At 38.5% G+C, this 21588-nt stretch overlaps 1 protein-coding gene across 6 annotated transcripts; it reads right to left on the bottom strand.

Annotated features, from left to right (window-relative positions):
- Positions 1–1020: 1020 nt before the first annotated feature.
- On the bottom strand, positions 1021–21588 carry gc2 (guanylyl cyclase 2). 6 transcript variants are annotated; one of them, XM_028474805.1, is made up of 27 exons: positions 21522–21588; positions 20210–20449; positions 16692–18688; positions 15672–16020; positions 15336–15464; positions 15073–15252; positions 14865–14982; positions 13572–13873; positions 13358–13489; positions 12473–12576; positions 12279–12397; positions 12029–12113; positions 11831–11927; positions 11601–11723; positions 11039–11134; positions 9620–9796; positions 9390–9546; positions 9151–9300; positions 8612–8760; positions 8362–8525; positions 8100–8292; positions 7688–7862; positions 4554–4652; positions 4134–4228; positions 3962–4047; positions 2996–3090; positions 1139–1268 (listed from the first exon to the last, which is right to left on the bottom strand). In XM_028474805.1, the coding sequence occupies exons 3-26, from the start codon at positions 16742–16744 to the stop codon at positions 2997–2999; spliced, it is 3426 nt and encodes a 1141-aa protein (XP_028330606.1). In that variant the 5' UTR covers positions 16745–18688; positions 20210–20449; positions 21522–21588; the 3' UTR covers positions 1139–1268; position 2996. The 6 variants fall into 6 exon arrangements, with proteins under 6 accessions (XP_028330602.1, XP_028330604.1, XP_028330605.1 ...); XM_028474806.1 differs by having other exon boundaries at positions 11054–11134; XM_028474801.1 differs by lacking the exon at positions 2996–3090 and having other exon boundaries at positions 1021–1268.

The following is a 21588-nucleotide window of genomic DNA, read 5'->3' as shown; positions in this document are numbered from 1 at the left end:
CATACTTTACCAAAAGTGAACAACATACCCTAATATTGCTACATAAGCCTTGAGCAAATGTTCACCTAAAACAATCAATGACCAAACCAATTAAAGATGTTTCATATATCTAAAATCTTCCTTTAGGACTATTTCTGACAGTCTGTGCAGCGACTGTTTCATATTCCTTCCAAACTCCATCATGTTGTGTATCCTTACAGGTGATGGATAAGGAAACTTGAAGATGAACCTTTGCGTTCCAAGTATTGCAGATGGTAAACGCGTCTTCCTCTGAGACTGGGAAACTTCACACCAGAAAACCAGTTCTACGTTTGGGTTAGCTTAGGTCGTAGAAACGATAGATGAGCAGGGTCAAAGGGTCACTAAATACTAAACACCATGTTAGGGTTTCATTTATGTAGACAAATGTTCCTTAGGAAATCCACTTTGATATGCTGACATGTTTTGACTGACAACTGCCAGTCTTCGTCAGAGGCGTCTGCTGATCCTTTTGATGTATCCTTTGAAGTTTCCTTGACTTCTGCGTCGTAATTCCAGTAAGATTATTTTTGTCATATTTATAATAATATGTTAAGGTTTCATTTATTCAGACAAACTGTTTTCCAGAAAATTAACTTTGATCTCCTGGCATGTTTCGACTGACAACTGCCAGTCTTCTTCAGAGGCGTCTGCTGATCGCTTTGATGTTTCCTTGACTTCCATGTAACAATTCCAGCAAGTTATTTTTTTATAATATGTTAATGTTTAATTTATTCAGAAAACCGTTTTACAGGGAATTTACTTTGATTTCCTGACACATTTCGATTGTCAACTGCCAGTCTTCTTCTGAGGTATCTGCTGATATCTTTGATGTTTCTTTTGAATTAAGGTAATTAAAAAGAAGACAAAAATACTCTTGGTGGAATTACTATGCAGAAGTCAAGGAAACCTCAAAGGAAACATCAAAGCGACGCCTCAGATTGGTAGATTTCCTAAGGAACAGTTGTTTGAATAAAAAAAAAAGACAAAAATAATCTTGCTGGAACTAAATACGAAACATCTGTCAACCCAATCCTTGCCAAACTTTGAGATCTTTTCCACAGAATTCTTTCTTTTCTGGTCTCTTCATCAGAGGAATAAGGAATCAGTGGTGCGTCATCATGACGTTGCTGTCTTCTTCTTGAGCGGGGAGCTGAGTCACAACGCGCACGTGGGTGATCTTCCTCACCGCCTTGCAGAACATATGCCTGAGGTCCTTGGACTGGTTGGATAAGATGCTGATGCACGGGCTGAGAGGACAGAGAAGCCAAATGTTTGGGTTGAACATGAACACAATCAGGAACTCAACATTTGGTGGACTTTAGGTAGCTCAAGCCTTTTTCTGTGTGCATGTCAATAACATGTTCTGGTTAGCTAAGCATATAGCGACGCTGGCTTAGCAGTGATGGGGCTAATGCTGCATTAGCCGGATAAATCGGACAGAACGAATCGTGAGCTCCGGTACGTTCAAGTCATACTTAAAGTGTATGACATTTCTCTCTCTCTCTTAGCCTCAAAGAGCTAATATATTGTAATATATAAAAATATAAAAACAAACATCTGCTTACTGTGGCCAGTCATGATTTTCTAGCTAACTGAATGAAACGGATTAACCTCAGAGATCAAAATTCCCGATCCGGATCTTTCCGGGTTCCGAGTGCAATCAAACGCAGCATATGTTCTTGTCCTTTAGAACGACTTTGCCTTCTGGCAGGTTGGACATTTGAGCAGAGTTTGAGAATTGTTTCCCAAAACTCCCCACTTCAGTGAAGAAGCTGTGATGTCATTGCGTAGAAGAATAGACGATGGAAATGTCGCCGGAATGTAACATGAATGTAAACGTCATATTTTCTAATCTGCATGGATCGACAGCGGCTCTGTTGTCCTTCTCCATTAATTCATCTTTGATTACTTTCAAATATTATCCTACCCTTGATTAGCTTAGTTTGTATTAGCTTAGCTAAATTGCACTTGCATTAGTTAAGTTCCTAAAAGAACGTATTTCCTAATATATTTCCTTTTGATATACAGTATAACGTATCTGATCTTTTACAGTTTTTTTGTTTGTTTGTTTATTTCGTTTATTTACTGCAGCTCAGTTTAGCTAATCAAGCTATTAGCTTAGCTAATAAACTTGAGTTGATAAAGCTGAAATATTAAATGGATTGTGCTACCGTATTATAGGTCATCTCATCAGATATTACAATGTAAATTAATCTTTGATTATGTTTTGATTTTTGATTTAGTTTAACCTAGAATTATTTATCTTAGCTTTTTTCATTTATTTTACTTTAAATTTCTTTGATTTTGCCAAATTGCTTTAATTTCATTAATATGATGATATTTAAATTTTCATTCAGCTTCAAGAAAGAGACACAAAAATCAGTCAAACAAGGGGTTTACACACAGATCAGAAGGAGGGAGATCATCGCTACAGAAAAGCCTAAAAAGGCGGGAAAAAATCCCTTCAATGAAAGAAGATGTTAAAAAGAGAAGGTTTTCACCATGTTTTTGTGACAAAGGTGATTATATGATAAGGATTTAATTTTACATGACAGTAAAAACAATAACAAACTAACTTGTAAAGTAGAAGAACTGAGTTTTTCAAGGATTTAAAATAGATTTTTTTTTCGGTCAAAATCCCTCCTTTGAACTGTCTTTAGATGTCGCTGTTTCTCCTTTCGTTTTTATGTTCTTCTTAACATGGTCCAGAGAAATCATTTTTCATTCATTACGTCAACAGAGATATAAATGTCAGGAAAAACAAACTTTGTTTTTGTTGGATAAGAGTTTCTAGAACCAAGATTACAGTCAACATCACTCCATATGGAAAAACTCCTTATTTATTGGAGTGAAATTCTTAAATCGAAGCTACTAAATGTGAGCAAACAGCGGTAACACCTTAAGACAGTTCATGTCCCATGTAGCGTAAGTTGTGTAATGTTATACATTTTTTTTTTGTAATGCATAACATTACCTCAGTTTTTCTTCTTTGCAAATGGTTCCTGTTTCTCAGCTTTCCGACTCTTGTGCCGGGCTATCTCGGCCATCTGAAGCCCTTGAGCCATTTCCCTGTGGGGACGAAGCCAACACCATGGTCACAGCACAAATACTCGAAAACACACTGAAACGCACACCAACTTTGGTCCTGCTGTGGATCAGCGTCTGGATTGTTTATATTGTAACACAGGACTCTTTTTTGTTTCCCACGCAACTGAAGTAAAGACTATTTTAACTGAGGACCTTTATTAAATAACTTTAGTTTCACAAATTTTGCATTGCGTCTTTCCTTTTGTTTTTCTTGTTTTAGTTTTGTTTGTCAGAGTTTTTGTTTGTATCCAACACTCCCAGTCTTTCCAGTGTGCGTCTTTGGTATATGATTAGGTTTTGCTTCATTCTGTCTGCAACCTGGGGCACCTAATTTCCTGATTACATCCCTACACTATCTAAGGTATGCTTGAACACTTGGTCCTGGTTGTTTTTCCAGCTCTAAATACCTTTGTTTTTCTTTATAAAACACACTTGTGTTTCAAAACCAACAACTCTCACGACCTTTCCCAACTCCTTCAATATCTCTTTCAACTTACCATAACAACAATAATCTTGTGTTTGCTTCCTTAATAATAGTTTTGTGTCTTCTTAATTCTATAAGGTGAATCACCACTATTTTATTACGCAAATATACCAATTATAAATGCACAGATATTTCTATGAGTTTTGCACATGTGGCTGTATTCCCATAGCCTGACAACCAAATTAAAACCAATTTCTGTAATGTTGTATCACCTGGAAATGTAGTCATAAATGGACAATATGAATGATAACTATGGATAATAAATTCAAATAAACCAGAGCAGGACCATGGAGCACACAGAGAGAAGGGAAGGAAAACCCATTAAACATAGAAAATGAATCTTTCTAGGAGTGCAAAAGTCATTCCTACTTTGACTTAATTTCTGGGGGAACCGGCAACGGTTTCGTGAATCCGTCCCTTCCTACAAGCCAGTAGGTCTCCTCCATACATTTCCCCTGGGACACAGAAAGAGACATTTTTATTCTGTGTATCGGTCATATGGAGAAGCACTAGAATAAGTGTTAAAGAAAAAAGGTTATACCCGAACTTCTTTCCGGCCTCTCAGCTCCAACTTGTAGCCAAGATTTAACTTTCTCAGGATTTTGACTGTGCTTTCATGGACATGGATTCTGTAGGCTGAGAAAGAAAGGAAAGCAATTTCCAAAGTGGAAAGTATTTTTGGTCAAATCTACCAACAATTACATTTGGGTGGACACAGACAAGTTTTGAAAAGTCTTGAGGAGGTAAGGTATTTCCAAACCCTTGAAGCTGAGGGTAGGAATGGCATTTGATGGAAAATTGGGTATGACTAAAAGTGCAACGATTATTGTGTGGTTCTTGGTCTGCAGGGGTTGGGAACAAATAAAAGCAAGACCAAGTATGACACGAGAACAAGAATATATTTAGTATTTCTGTCTGAAGAAAGGGTCCCGTGAACATTGTGGTTGTTTTTCCGACTTACGCATGCCACTAGATTCCATACGTGAGGCCGTGTTCACCGTGTCTCCAAACAAACAGTAGCGAGGCATGGTGAGACCCACTACGCCGGTGACACATGGACCTGCAAGAAAAGCACATGGAGTTTGAGACCTTCTGTGAAGTATTTTCTGTGACTTAATTTCAGTATCCGGAGATGGGTTAGGCAGACTTTCAGGTATCACAGTAAAAAACAATGTCCTTGATGCTCTCAGAAAACATCTCAACATGGTACTTTCAGGTGACCCTAGAAGGGGTCCCGACCCCAAGGTTAAAAAATACTGATTTAGTGGCTCCTGAATAGATTTATTTCTGTATTTTTTATAATTTACAGTCATCTCACGCCCGAGGTGGGACCAAGACTGACACTTTCTTTTTTAATTTTCCTCTCTCTCTCTCTTTCTCTCTCTCTCTCTCTCTCTCTTAGCCCATGTAGTGCCACCACGTACCCCTAGGGGTACACATACACCCATTTGGGAAACACTGTATTCGTCTATCTGGGATGCAGGTGGGCCCAAAGAATTACGACACAAAATTACAATTAAATCTTACTCATAGCTACAAAATCTCTCTTTCCCAAGGCGGTTCCTTGTTTGGATGGTTCGTTGGTCAAGCCAAGTGGACTGTATAGATGTCCGTCAGACTTCTGCATTATCTCAGTCCTTGTAGGAGCTCTGAGATAATGCAGAATTTTAAATCTGATTGTAGAAGAGCTGAGCGTAAATGGAGATCAACAAAACTCCAAATTCATCTAGAACTGTACAAAATGAGTCTGCGTAAATTCAATGATGGCTTGTTCAAAGCAAAGCAGCAATATTTTTCTGAAATTATTGCTAAAAATGTCAACAACTCTCACACATTGTTTTCTGTAATTGAAAAGCTCATAACCCCCCGGATTAGATAGCCGCTGAATTACTGTCAACTGGAAAATGCAATTAATTTGCTGTATATTTAAAAAAAAAAACACACACAATCAATAAGGTCAAATATCAGAACAAACCAGCAAAATAACAAAAGCTTGAACAGCTGCAACCACTGAGGGACGAGTCAACTACAATGTTAGAGTTTATTACAGTGAACCCAAAAACAATAGAGGAAATTGTTCAGCAGCTGAATCCATCAACGTGTTGCCTTGACACAAAACCCTCAAACTTGTTTAAAACTGTTGTAAAGTCAATTGTCACTGATTTGCGTCAGATAATTAACTTCTCATTCCAATCAGGCACCGTACCAAAATCCCTGAAAGTAGCTGCTGTGAAACCACTGTTAAAAAAGAAAACACTGGATGACTCTATACTTGCTAACTATAGACCAATCAGCAACCTTCCATTCATAGCAAAGATCATTGAGAAGGTGGTCTTTAACCAACTCAGTCAATTCTTAACATTCAACAAACTATTTGATACATTTCAGTCAGGCATTCGTTCTGATCACAGCACTGAAACTGCTCTTATCAAAGTGATCAATGACATAAGGTTGAACACTGATTCAGGAAAAGTATCTGTTCTCATACTATTGGATCTAAGTGCTGCATTTGACACTGAAGACCATACAATTTTGTTGCACAGATTGCAAACATGGATTGGACTAAATGGAAAAGTAATGCAATGGTTTAAGTCCTACTTGGAGGGGCAAAGTTATTTTATAAGCATTGGAAACTTTGAATCTGACAGATTACCAATGTCCTGTGGGGTTCCTCAGGGCTCTGTTCTTGGACCCCTTCTGTTTAGCCTTTATATGCTTCCTTTAGGACAAATTTTACACAACTGTAAGGTTGATTATCAGAGCTACGCAGATGATACACAACTATATCTATCACTGAACCCAGATGACTATGGTCCCATTGAGGTGTTGTGTGACTGCTTAGAAAAAGTAAACTTCCTTCAACTAAATCATGACAAGATGGAGGTGATTGTCTTTGGTAACAAGGAAAAGAGGACTGCTATCAGCAATTATCTTGAGTCTCGATCTTTAAAAGCTGAAGACCAAGTCAAAAACCTTGGTGTTCTGATTGACTCAGATCTTACATTCAGCAGTCAGATCAAATCTATCACAAAAACAGCTTCTACCACCTAAAGAACATCTCCAGAGTGAAAGGTTTAATGACTCAGAAAGATCAGGAGAAACTGGTCCATGTTTTCATCAAACATCTACAGCTGGTTCAGAATGCTGCAGCTCGGGTCTGAACCAGAACAAAGAGGTCAGAACACATTACTCCAGTTTTAAAATCTTTACACTGGCTCCCAGTCAGCCTCAGAATAGACGTTAAAGTTCTGCTGCTGGTGTATAAATGTACAAATGGGTTTGGTCCAGAATACATCAGTGAGATGTTAGTCAGGTATGAACCCAGAAGGTCTCTCAGATCTATGGACACAGGTCAGATAGTGGAGACCAGAGCTCACAGTAAACATGGTGATGCTGCTTTTAGTTGTTATGCTGCAAAGAAGTGGAACAAACTGCAGCAGAGCTGAAGTCAGCATCCAATGTGAACATTTTTAAATCAAAGTTAAAGGCACTTTTTTTCTCTACTGTGTATGATTGAGAGAGAGATTTCTGGTCATGTTGTTTATGTGATGTGTTTGTTGATGATTTTAAATGTTTTTACTGATGATTTTAAATGTTTATTTTGCTGCTGATTTTAATGTTCTTATTGATTTTAAGCTGTTAAATGTTTTCTGTTGTAATTTTTGAATATATAAAGCACATTGAGTTGCCTTGTGTATGAAATGTGCTATAAAAATACATTTACCTTGCCTTGACTTGCCTAGCCTTGCCTATTAGTCAAGGTAATGGGAAAATGGCTTTGCGTTACAGACATCATACTGACATTTCAAATCCGACCTGATGCTGGAAAATCAAAGGCTTGACCAAATTCTGAGAGAATCATCTTGAAGTTCAAAAGTTAGATTGTAGCTCCAAGTCTTGAGCTCCAATCTTGGATTGCAACTGATTGGAGGGACTGGCTTCATATCAGGTTTTCTCAGACAACTTTATTGTCAGATTATGGCTCATTAAAGCAGGAAGACATCTCAAACCTGTAGAGAACGTTCAACGCATTTCTTTCTCTCTCAATGACAGAATTTCAATGCATTGCCAAAGTTGACTCAACCTGTCTCTCACCCGTGTGTAGCCCTATGCGAATCCTGACGGGAACATCTGGCATGTGTCTCATCTTAAACGATCCCACCGCACTCAGGATATCAAGAGCCATGTTGGCTATTTCGGCAGCATGACGGTTCCCGTTTGGGACAGGAACACCTGACGCTACCATGTAGGCATCGCCGATTGTTTCCACCTTGTGTAGAAAAAAGAAAAGAAAATGGGATATTTAAAAACACTACACAAATTGTACTGGTACTTTTAACTGCAGTGATACTTTTGCTACTGCTAAACAAATTTGGAAATTGAAGTGTAAATTGCTAAAAATGTTCCGAATCTTGCTAACGATTGTCAAAGGAGAAAGCAAGCTTACAAAAAATAGAAAAATCATTGAGAATATCAACTTAAGTGAAATGAACACAGATATTTTCACCTTGTAGACATCATGGTTCCCTATGATGGCGTCAAAGAGTGTGTAGAGGTTGTTCAGGAGATCAACTACCTCGATGGGCTCGCTGTTGGCCGAGATGGTGGTGAAGCCTACAATATCGCTGAAATACAGTGACACGTTGTCAAAATATTCTGGTTTGACCACGCCACCAATTTTTAAAGCCTCTGCCACGGACCTGAGGAGAGAAACACAAGCTTGATTGATGAAGCTCAGAGATGAAAGCACTATTTCTATGTTGACGTACGGCGGAAGCATCTGTGTCAGCAGCTTCTCCGTCTTCTGTTTCTCTATCTCCAGCTCCTCGGTTCGCTCTCGGATCAGTTCCTCCAGGTTGGAGGAATACTGCTCCAGCATCCTCAGCATGGAGTCGATGATGTTGGTTTTCTTCCCCTTGTTGATATTTTTAAACTTAAAGAAGAATTGACAAGAAAGTAAATAAGACAAAGGTTTGTGCTTTAGACTAAGTTTGTTAATGCTTGGTGGTGTAGTCACACCTGGTCAAAAATCTCATCAAAACTCGGCCTCTTGTCGGGCTGTTCGTTCCAGCATTGCTTCATCAGCTGGATGCATTCCAGAGGGGCGTAATCAGGACTCACCACCGGGCGGCATAAAGGAGGGGGCCGACACAGTTTCTGCATAATCTCTAGAACACATATGAATTACACCACTTGACAAATCAATCGTGCAAAGTGGCAAAGATGTAAGCATTGGAACCTTCCCATGACACATTTTTATCTTCTTCAGATAGAAATAAAAACATACGAATACACACAAGAATTGACGTGACTTGGCAAGAACGGAACCTCGTTGCCGTCACCTTCATCGAGATTAACAGCCCACAGCATCTTTCTAGCATCTATTCTTGTGAATAAAGCTTACCAAATGGTTCTTTTTAAGCAATGACTTCAATAGGGTACTTTGGCAAAAACACTATTGTAAAAACAATGTCAGATAAATATAAATCCCAACCCACAGTTTCACATCGTGCACTGTCACATTTTTTGAACGTTTGGTGTTGTATTTTGCCTCTTGCCTGTCTCGGACAGTTCCAGCATGCCAAATGGAGGCGCTCTCATGACCACCTCCTGCATAATGATGGCAAAGCTGTACACATCTCCAGGTTGAGTCCCATGGAGGCCAGGTTGACCATCTCTCAATATCTCTGGAGCTGTCCACAACAACTCTAGATCACATACAAGGGTGAGAGTGAGATTTCTGTTAAGACCACTACAACATGGCTCAGTGTGTGACGGAGGGTACTAAGCATCTCACCGACAGGAGGTGGTTCCAGGTAACGGAACCTCTGAGATTCTAATACTTCGTTGTAGCCGTAGTCCGTGACTTTGAGCACAAAGCGTCCGTCCACCACACAGTTACGAGACTTTAGTCGAGCGTGACACACTCCGTGATGGTGTAAATACTTCATTCCCTGTTCAGGAAAAAACACCACACTTCTTGTCAGCTCAGCTCAGTGAAGAACAACTCACTGCTTCCCCAGTCACCTTGATCAGATCCAGCAGGAGGGAGGACTTGAACATCCAATCGAGTTTGACATCGTCGTTCAGCAGCAGGTCCTCCAAACTGCCTCTGGAACAGAACTCGGTCACGATGGCGAGGACGCCACAATCATGAAAGAAGCCCAGGAAAGGGTTGATGTTGTCGTGACGCATATCCTTCATCTGAAGACAAATAACCCTTAAATTTTTGTGGATAAAACTATACCTGAGTGTGGTCAGTCAGTTTTTGTAAAAATGAATTTTGTAGTTAAATGTTTTTGCAACAGATTGTTACCAAAGGTCAAGAGAACCAAGTTCCTTCATTAGAGCAAAACAAAGCAACCAAAAACATTACATTTCTTAGATATACTCATTGTAGCTCTATATAACACTTTTAAAAGTTATTTAAAGGAGTGGTTCAGATCAACCCAGACCACAACTGATTTAAACTTATATTATTATAATGCACCTTAGGACCATGTGAAGTGCACTACAGCACTTTAAATATATATATATATATATATATATATATATATATATATATATATATATATATAGGGCCATGTGTAATGTACTCTTAGCACTTTAAATATTCTTTTTAAAGAACAGCGCGTTAGGGCTATTTGAAATGCACAGCGGCACGCACGTTATTTTTAGAAGGTAATGAAACAATAACAAAATCTAAATTTACAGTAACTTAAACTCATATTTACAAATGTATTTAGTGAATTCCATTCATGTAATCATGATTTTTCTGGATCTGTATGCACTCCTTTAACCGGCCAACTCTGAGTATGTGGAAGTGAACTCCTTTTCTTTGCCCTATCCCCTGTCTTTCCCTATCCTTTCCTTCACCCTGCTCTCTATCCTGTCGATTCCCTTGATAGTGTAGTTCTTCTGATCCCAGTGTTCCATTTAAATGTAATGTTACTGTATTTTATGATCCCTATGTTCCTTTTCCTGTATGTAATCCTGTTGTATATTGTTTTTAGACTCGTCTTGTCTTATTGTTAAGTCAGCCTGTCTAGGGACAATAGATGGAAATTAGCCTATGGCTATAACCTGACGTATTTAGATTTGTGGTAAGTTCATTGATATGCACTGTCCCTACTTGAATAAAAAATAAATAAATAACATCAATGGGTATAGGTTGATGAGTTCATGTATCCTGAGATAGAGGAAAATAGCACATTATCATCCGTATACAAAGAACTGATAATAAATACATTAGAAGTTTACTTAGTTTTTAAGGGGATACTAGGATAAATTCATACATTCAGAGCCTTTTAACTTTTGATAAAAAAAAAAACATTTTTGAGACTATTGCATGTTCTCCAAAGGGTTCAAGGAGAGGATCAAAAGGAAAATAGGCATTTTTGTGAGTGGGAGGTAAAGATATTCATACATATATTTCTTTTTCCTCACCATCAGGTCACATACCAGCTCAAACACATCACTGGTTCGAGGATTGATGCTTCCAAACATCCCATCCGGTAGTCTCTTTAACCACGCCCAGTCCCCCTTGTCAAGAAAAATTAAATAACACACTTATTTTGAAGCATTGAATGTTATACAAGTTGCATCTTTGAGTGATTCATGCTATTTTCCTTTAGCGTCTTTCAATAAAGAGTAACCTTACTAGCCATGTTCACAACATCAAGAGTGTTGTGTTTATTTACAATTAACAAAACTCATGCACATTCATTAAAAAAACACTTTAAAAGTACTAATCTGAACAATTTTATTTATCGAGATGTGAATTAAAGAGAACAATGCTGACAAAATATTGAAACGTCATTTATTTTATTTTTTGTCCCTCAAAAACCTTAATCTGTCTAGAATGTCTTTGTCTAACCCCAAACCCAATCAAAAATCTTTAAAAGTCCAACAAAAAACAGAAGAAAACTAACATTGGCGTTACTTTGTTGTTGTTGTCACAGTTACAGCCTAATTGTGCTATTGTCTGTGTAAGATTGAACCAATAAACCTCATAAATGACGATGTTGGAGTTTTCATGAGTAGCTGGAGATTTGTTGGATATGGGAGAGGTGATGCTTCGATCAGACATACTCCTCATTCCACTGGCCCTGCTGTCGTCCAGACTCAACTTCTGTGGGCAGAAAAAAGATACTAGTTTAGATGTTTAAGCAAAAAAAAGTTTACAAAGAAACAAGCAAAGAATATCAGACAGGTCTGCGATAAAGGAGGGAGGCTGACCTTGTAGCTGAGCGATGGGTTGATGAAGGTGACGTCGGCGAGAGTCAGAAGGATTTTATTTGGACCTCTGACCAGTCGTATCTGATTTATTCGCCGCCTTTGGGAGAACAAAACATGAACAGTCAAAGACGAGCAAAAAAAAAACACATAAAAACGAAAAATGAACAATGTTGGAACATTTCCTAGATGACATTGTACCTGATACAGTAAATAAGAGTCAAAGCATAAATGGAGGCTGCAATCACTCCAAGGATCATACCCATCATGGAGAAGATATCCACACCTGGAACGATTAGACTGATGTTAGCTTCAATAAATCCAAGCTGACTGTGTTGATATAGAAAGCAAGGGACAGAGCTAAAATCTAAATCTAAAACGGACACCTACAGAAAACATAGTACTATTGGCCATGATGACATCTACAACATGGACTCTACAGCCCAGTTACCTCCAGTGCAGATGACTCCTGGAGTAAACCAGCAGGGGGCATCCTTCTTGGGCCCATAACCTCTGGGGAAGTGGATGTCTTGACCCAGGAAGTGAACCAAACCAATCTCCATGTCGACCCTGTTGGTAATCAATCAAGCATAAGGGTCAGTTTTTACTCCCACAGGACACCAGTAGGGGAGGTTTCATGTTTACCTGTGTGTTGGCTTCAGCTCTGAGGAGAGTTCGTCGGTGTCGAGTATGACGTAGTCCAGCAGTGTTGCTCCATTGCTGCTGGTTTTAATTGCATGACTAAAGCCCTGCAACAAATGTAAGGAAGTGCAAAGCTAAGGTTGCGTCCGAATAGTCCCTCCTATCTCCTTTCCTATCCACTTTTCCATAACCCCGTGGATGACGTCACAGGGTGAATTGGGGGACTATTCGGACGCAGATTAAGTATGTGATCACATCTTTACAGAATTTGGGACGGATTATAACTGTCTAATTTGCCTAAATCTAGAATCCAAAATCAGTTTTATTTTACTTTTTAATTTTACTATACTATACATTTTATGCATGTACAAAAATCTGTGTAACTTTCATTTTTTGGTTATTCTGTTTTAAAACCAAAAGAAAATAAACAAACAGTGGTTATTTGGTTTTACTGACTTAAAACAGAATTCCATTTTCTGTTTAAACCAGTGAACAATTTGTCTGCGTGAACACGAATGATTTTATTCACAAGTATTATTGATATCATTGATGAATGTTTTTGCACAATATGTTGCATTGCAGGGGTATGTGCTCTGTAGAGTTTTTTCTCTAATGTAATGCAATGGACTTGAACCACATCCCAAATTGATTTGACTACAATGTTACCTAATTAACCAACATTATCACACCCTGAATATCACCTGTTTGGTAAAAATCTGCCCTTTTGGCAGCCATTTAGATGTTCAATTTAAAAGATAAAGGATTCAAGTTACAGCTTGGGAACATTGATATTCTGAATCAGAATACCCAAATTGACCAAATAAGCTTGGTTCCCCTCTTTTAATGCTCCTAACATTAACTTTTTTGAGAATCAGGCCTAGTCTATACCTGAAAGTCCAGACTATGGATACTTTGTGCCAAGTTTCCACCTGACATCCATTCTCCGGTTCCCTGAACACGATGAACCGCATGAGCCATGAACAAGATGGAGTTGTAGATGGTCCCAAACAGAGGAGACACCTGTGTCACACACACAAGTCGCTGTCAGCCATTCCAAACAGAACCAACGTTTTCCTAATTCTTGCTTTAAAATATCCACTACCTGATAAGGTTCCAGGATCTTTGCCACCTCTCCTCTGTCCATGGCCTCTCTATAGGCCTGGAAGAATGACACCCTGGGTGAGTCGATAGTGACGGTCAACACGGCGTCGTAGGCTCGCTGTAGCTTACTGTTGTTCTTCAGAGCAGAGTAGGAGTGGTTGCGATAAGGAAGGCTGTAGAGCAAGGTGTCGTAAGGCAGGAACATCAGGGAGCCATCTATCATTTGCATGTCGTACGCCGTCTCCAAAAGAAGTTTCTGTGCTGTGCCTCCTATCAACACTGAGTGCATGCAGAGGACGACAGCTGCAACAAAACAACACCAACAACCATGGCCTGAACTTCTTTTAAAGTGAATCCCTTGAACAATGCAGAAGAATAGGACCTCAAGCATTGTTAGAAGGTGAGAACCTTGCCCATGTGGAATGGTAACTTTAACCCTCTTGTCCAACTCAAGAACCATAAGACAAAACATTGACATAATGGCAGCAGTGGGAGACAAGGAACTACAAACAGAACTGTTGGAACGAAGTACAAGCTGGATTCTACAACTAAATTGTCTTCATGAATCTTGAGTCCCAGATTCACTTGATTGTAGAGAACTTGGTTATGGTATTAAAAAAAACCCCAATAGAACTACTGAAGCAAGCACCCAAAAAAAAGTGTTTGTACAAAGTTAAAGTAGACTTGGCCCTTCTGTGTCTCAAAATAGACCCGACACATGTTCAGATCAAGTCTCAATAAACTAAAAATCTTAGTCAATTTAGGACACACCCTGAGAATAGAATGTGTTGGAACAAGAGTTGGACCACTCCAACAGGTGCCTCCAAAGAATAGACGTCCGAAACCAATTATTCCAGAATGTGTACGAGTACGTGTACCGAGTGGTACAAATACAGATGCTGCAATTTATTAAATAAAACACATTTTTGCTCATATTTTTCTTTTATTTTCCTTTTACTGTCACTCCCACTAACTTATTTATGAACAGCTGCATGGTATTTATCAATTAGCAGCCAAACTGCCTGATTGATGAATACAATCTAATTGGTTGAGGCTACAATTACGTTAGAGGAACCGATGCATGTTTTACGACTACAAGTATCCACCTTGGTATAGCGTCTGATAACTGATACCAGTATCTGTAACGTGCTGCTGCATTCCTACTCCAAAGTGTCCAAGACATAAATAATTTGATTAAAAAAAAAGTCATACACAAAGTTATCTTAAGGAGAACTTTGCCTTAAAACAAGTAGACTTTTAACATTTCTTTCGTACTTGTTCAGTCTTCTCTCACCTCGAATTTCGGTCATCTTACGGACTTTAGCCAAAGTCTTCCTGATGCCATGAGGTGTGTTCTCCATGAAGCTGAGAAGTCTGACAGGCATACCATGGCTCCTCAAAGTGTCTGCAACCTAGATGAGACAGGAGATAATTCCTTTGTTCTAAACCTGGGGACAGTGATCTAAACCAGGAACTAGAATGGATGAAGAGTAAACTCCTACCCTGGTTGCCGTTTCTACCCAGAAGTCCTCAGAGGAGGAGATGATGGCACAGTGAGCCCATCTGAAGTAGCTCATAACACTGAACAGGACCCGTGTCGGCCTGGCCATGGACTGAGCAAAGGTCGGGTGGCTACGAACTTCATCCAACTCATAGCCAACACAACCCCATGGAAACAGAGCCTTTGGAAGGAGGGGGGAAGAAATGTTTGATGATTGACAAAACAAAGTGAAATCAGGACTTTCTTCTGATTATCTTAACCTACTTTGTTCCAGCCTTTGCTCAACATGGAAGCTGTGTCACAGTAGCCAGGGTTGACGGGTCCAATGTACCCCGATGCCTTAGTTTGGTAACCAAGAAAAGCCTTCAGAGCATCAGCTGTCTCACATGGTTCCTGAGGGACAATTTCCACTCAGTAAGTTGATCAAAGACAAAAATATAAAATTCTGTTAACGGTGCCACATAAAAGAACATCGTCATAACATTATCATATCTAATGTGTTAGATATTCCCATATTATTGTTGAGATCAAATAACTCTCCTCTTGGTGCCTTAATGCACCATAAAGATCAGAGATGTTCAGGAATCAAACTAAGACTACCTGCAGCACTACGTAGTCAAACACTGTGCCGTGGGACAGAGTGGCTTCCTTGTTGATACGGTTGACAGCCAGCTGCGCCGCCACATCAGGCAAGGCCTTGCCAAAGAGAGGGTCGCACCCCCAAGGTCCCACCACCCCAACCCGAAACCAGGCAGCCTGTACTGGGCAGGGCGGCAAGCAGAGGGAGAACAGGAGAACCAGAAGGAACTTTGGAAGCTTAAAGAGCAATAGATTCTGAAGTGGAGACGATGGCGGTATGAGGATGAAGGCACAGCGATGTGGAGGCGTCTCATGGCTGAAGTTTGAGAACTTTGAGAATCGATGGACTGAGGGTGACAATGGTCCCTTCCTGAAATTACACAAAGTTTACCTTTTGCATGATCATGAATTGCATCTCTACTGTTATTTATCCGAAGGCGACGACTCCCATAGATCTCTGACAGTGGGAGCTGCTGCAAAATGGAGGAGGAAACATTTTCAGTATTAGAAGCTGTGAGATTGTGCCTTATTCACTCCAAGTCGAACTGGTTTTTGTGTTAAAGGGCTTTTTTGTCCTCTTTGGGCCTCGTTAAGGGTCCAATAAAGTGGCTTTGAAGCACAACTGCTACATTTTATGTTTTTATATTCAAGGTTAAATAGAAGATAATTCCAGGGGTGAAAATGTGCCTAAAGAATGGTTTTGGATGTTGTCTATGATATACAGGCTGGTAAGGACATTGCTTTAGCAGAATCTAACGTTGGCTTTTTAGTTTCTATAATGGTGACTGTAATCGAACCACATTGTTGTTCGGGACCAACAAGTGGGTCGCGGTGAGACCAGTTGAGAACCTCTAGTGTAGAGCCTTGGTCGTTCACGTGTCCTTACTGTTTCTATGCTACTCGTGCTGCTAACAGAAGGCATGACACATAGAGCATGAGTGGTCATAATGTTATGTCGGATTTAAAACAGCAACATTTTATTCTTTGATTATTAATGACGAGTTGCCTTAAAAACAGATGAATTATTCCAGGTTTTCCTACCCTGTATTGATGGATGCTTGCCTTTCCGACGTCAATCTGACGACTTCCGTCATCTCGTGTCAGTTTGTGTCCAAAGTTCTTTCTTTGTCCTGGATGGTCGGACAGAGGTGCTGCATTACGAGGGTTCACGGTCAGTTTTCAGCTCAGGCGTCTCAGAGTGTGAGGTGACCTGGAAGGAGAGGCTGACCCACACTGTCAGATTATATCCAATCCAATCAGCATCTCTGCTTATTAAATCTGTCTACAGCCTGAAAACCTCAGCCTGGTCCACTGGTGGACTGTCCTTGTGTATTTTTACTGGAGTACACATTTTTAGTACTTGTACTTCACCTGAGGAGAGATTTTACTACAATAAATTCATAGAAATATTCTATATTTTTAACATTTATTCAAGTACATTTTTATGTACCTGTAAATTACATGAGAAACTGTTCTATTACACTTTTTAAAAATGAGCATTTAAAGCCAACAAGTAGTGTTGGAGCACTTCTTAAGTAGTGAGGGTAATCAGGAAGACGGGTTTCACCTGTGAGATAACATAGGGAGGAGGGTGCGTTATAAATGTCATATTAACGTACTACTCATACTAAGTCTGACGTCTAAATGAGCATGTAGTGTGTTCGCATTAGATAGTATAAAAAGATTGAGTACGTAAGAAATACCTGGATGTATACTATATGGTAACATTTTTAAGTATGCACAGTGGATGCATTAGTCATACTCAACCGTCCCATGATGCATTGTAAAATAGTCCTGGGATCCGGTTTCAAGCTAAATATCAAACATCCCTTTTTCAAAATAAAAGCATGTCTTCTTGACTTCCATTCGTTTTTTAAAGCTTTTGTAAATAGGGCTCTTATTTTGAAGTTAACTGTAAGTTTTGTCAGGAGCACAATTTATTCTATTTTTTTGTGCTTTTTAATTTTTTGTCATTTTCTCTACTTTTCTTCATTCCAACACAAAATAACTGCCGTGGGAAGTTTTGCAGTTGTATTTAGAGTAATTCCAAAGCCTTAGATCAAGAAAAAAAAAATTATAAATTTTTTCACCTTTTGGCCATGCCGCGCCTTATTTTTTTGTGCTTTTTAATTTTTTGTCATTTTCTCTACTCTTCTTCATTCCAACACAAAATAACTGCCGTGGTAATTTTTGCACTTGTATTGTATTGTCTCTGAAAACCATTTCCCTTCAGGTAAAAGGACAGAAATGAAAGAAAATGCAACAGTTACACAAATAATTATCCGATGAAAAGTAAACGCAAACCACATTCATAGATTTTGTGTAAAATTCTCGATTTTATATCCGAATATTTATTTAACTTTTCTACTGTGTTTGCAAGTCAGTTTTTAGTGACTCATTATTATACATATATGTTTTTTTTTCGTGTTGTTTAGTGTTTATTCTGTTGTTTTATGTGCTTTTGCTGTCATTTAGTGTGTTTTTCCTGTTGTTTTGTATACTTCTGCACATTTTTCTGTTACTTTGTATGTTTTTGGAGTTATTTTGGGTATCGTGTTGGGTTTCAATTTCCTTTCATCTTCTGAATCACAGTTTTTTGGTTGATTTGGTTTATTGGGCTACCAGTTGCCTACGTCTGTTCTTAGATATGAATTGTAATTTTGTGGGCTATGTCTGACCACCAGGGGGAAGCAGAACCTTGTGGTGGTTGGTTTGAAACCAGCATGAAGCAGAAACTACCAGAAACTCCTTTTGCTTCCTTTACTTCCAGTAAAACTTTATTGTCTAGTTCCACAGCTCTGCGAAGCACTGATACACTATGTGGAAGTCTTTGTTCTGATAATGTTTTTGCTGATAACAAAACAATTGTGACTTTCCTTGAGTCTGCACACCAACAATCGATCACTCTTCCCTGTCGGGGCCGAGACAAATCGATCCAGATGTGATCCTCCCGATGAACTCGGCCTTGGCAGCGAGCGTTTTGCTTTCTGACTTCATTCAGATGTTTGGCTCGACTGTCTGTCGAGGTTCTGGGACGTCTGGAACAGAACGTAAAGAGACTGTGACAGTCCATCAGATTTATTTATTTATACGCGTCAAAATATAGCCTAAATCTAAACTGTTTGTTCTGCGGTATTTTTGTACCAGGAAATAAGAAATACAAGGCACGCAGTACATAGTTTGGTAGACCAGACATGGGCAACTGGCAGCACCAAAAGTAAATGCACAAAATAACTCTCATACAAATCATACAAAATGACGGAAAAATACACAAAGCCTTTGTTGTTTCCTGTGTTAATGCTCTGATTGGTTGTTATTCTAATGCTGACATGAAAAACATACGAGATCACAACAAAAACACATAAAAACCACACAAAATAAGGGGAAAATACATAGAATAGTCCAAAAATATAGGAACAACAACAAAAACAAACAAAGCCTTTGATGTTTCTTGTGTTAATGCTCTGATTGTTATTCTAACACAGACATGAAAAATATACATCACAACAAAAACACAAAAAATGACAGAAAAAGCACACAAAATAAGGGGGAAATACATAAAATAGTCCAAAACTATATAAAACAACAAGGAAAACAAACAATGCCTTTGATGTTTCCTGTATTAACGCTGTGATTAGTCAGAATTCTAACGAGGACATGAAAAATTTACGAGTTCAGAACAAAAACACAAAAAACTACATAAAAACCACACAAAATATTAAAAAAGGTCCAAAAATACATCATAAAAAAAAATAAAAAAAAAGAAAACACAAAGCCTTTGATGTTTCCTTTGCTAATACTCTGATTGGTGATTATTCTAATGCTGACATGAGAAATGTAAAATATTTATTCAGTTCATTTCAGTTCATTCAGCAACAAAAACAATAAAAAGCGACATAAAAGCACACAAAATAAGGGGAAAATACATAAAATAGTAAAAAAATATATAAAACAACAACAAAAACAAACAAAGCCTTTGAAGTTTCCTATGACAATGCTCCGATTGGTCATTACTCTGACAAGGACATAAAAAATATACAAGTTCACAACAAAAACACAAAAAAAGACATAAAAACCACACAAAATTACTCGAAAACCACAAAAACATAAAATGAGAGAAGAAAAAAACATTCAAATTTACAGAAAAACACAGAAAACAACAATAGAAATACACAAAAACACAGTGATAACTCCAAAAACACAAAATGACAACAAAAACACACAACACACAAAAGTCAAAACAACCTAAAAAACATACTAAATATAGGGAAAATACATAACAACACATAAAATAGCAACGTAAACACACCAAACATTTGTTGTTTCCTGTGTTTATGATCCGATTGGTCTTGAATGTTGATCATGTGACCCTCACGTCAGATACAATCACATAAAACGACAACAAAAATACAAAAAAATTACTCCAAAACAACAAAAACATAAAATGAGGGAAAAAAATGCATTTTGACTCCAAAAAGAAACAAAACAACTGCAAAAACAAACAAAAGACTAAATAATTATACAAAAAACAACAATAAAATATACAAAATGATGCTTACTGTGTTGGTGTAAGATGAATGATGGTTCACTTGCTCCATCAGTGACGAAGCCTTAGCAGTGGAGCTGTTGAGCCACGTGTGGCTCCAGAGCTGCGGTCCTCCTCGTCTCATCAGCTGTGCAGTTATTTGAGGGTTGGAGGTGAATCAGGCTTGGGTTCAGCTGCAGGTTCTCCTCCATCCTTTCATATCCAGGCGTTGACAGTCCGTCTCTTCTCTGAATTCCTCTCCGTTTGTACGGTGCTACGTTAGGACAGAACGGCACCGCCGGATCCAGAGGTCAGAGGTCAGAGTTGGGCGTCGAAATGACGGGAGTTGCGTATCTTTATATTTGACGTTATTAATTTATCATTGAATTTACAAAAGTATATTTATTAATAACTGTTTTTACAATATATATTTTACTCGTGAATGAAATCTGATTCATTATTTATAAATAAAGTTTAATTTAATTCATACTTGATTTAGTCAGTACTCAAATCAAAAATTTTAAAGTTCAAATAAAAAATGCTGAAACAGTTTTGTTACGTTTAACACTGAGATTAAAATTCAAAAGACTTGGATTGTGTTGAAACATCCAGTCAGTCTTGATGTTATCTGATGCAGTGCCTGAAACTGGAACACACATTAAACAGAGCTGATGAAAGCTGAGTGACAGGAAGGAAAAGTCAGACCCAACAGGAGAAACGCACAGTCTGTACCACCCAGGAACGCTGATGTACACCCTACTGTTTAACACCACACACTAAGTTACGCTACGTTACATTACATTACGCGTTAAAGCGACACCGACCATCACATCAATAAACTTTAGATTATCGCTCTAAAGCTAGATAATAACACTTAGTTTCTGACAAGAATATTTGTGTTTTCTGAAGAAAATGCAAGTGAGGATGCTGGTGCCGGCCCGTGTCATCGAATATCGCATTAGCATTAGCTTAGCATTAACCTAGCATTAACATTAGATAACATTAACATTAGCTAGAATGAATCTACATTAGCATTAACTAGCAATACCGGCGAGCAATAACATTAACTAAGCATGAGCTAAGCATTAGCGTTTGCTAGAATTAATCTAGCATTAGCAGCATGAGCCTAAGATTAGCATTAACATTAATCTAGCCTTAACTAGCTTTATCGAGCAATAACATTAGCTAAGCATTAGCTTAGCATTAGCCAAGTATTAACATTATCTAGCATTAGCATTAGCCTAGTATTAACATTAGCCTAGCATTAGCTAATATTAACTTAGAAATAACAATAACTAAGCATTAACCTAGCACTGGATTAGCATTTTCCAAGCATTAGCACTAACCTTGTGTTAGCCTAGCCAATGAACTCTGTGTGAAATAATGCAGAATATATGAAATGCCTCCTCATCC

Source organism: Gouania willdenowi, chromosome 18 (assembly GCF_900634775.1).
Source record: "Gouania willdenowi chromosome 18, fGouWil2.1, whole genome shotgun sequence".
Classification (NCBI taxonomy): Eukaryota; Metazoa; Chordata; class Actinopteri; order Blenniiformes; family Gobiesocidae; genus Gouania; species Gouania willdenowi.
This window is presented reverse-complemented; position numbering and strand designations above follow the sequence as displayed.

Bases quoted from the DNA above. Each gene is read 5' to 3' on its own strand.
- gc2 (XM_028474801.1), bottom strand. From the start codon at position 16,744: ATGACGGAAGTCGTCAGATTGACGTCGGAAAGGCAAGCATCCATCAAT. The intron at 12,398-12,472 runs GTAAACATGAAA...GATTACCAACAG, and splicing joins GAGCTGAAGCCAACACACAG to GGTCGACATGGAGATTGGTT. The intron at 11,724-11,830 runs GTCAGCCTCCCT...TTCTGCCCACAG, and splicing joins ACCCATCGCTCAGCTACAAG to AAGTTGAGTCTGGACGACAG.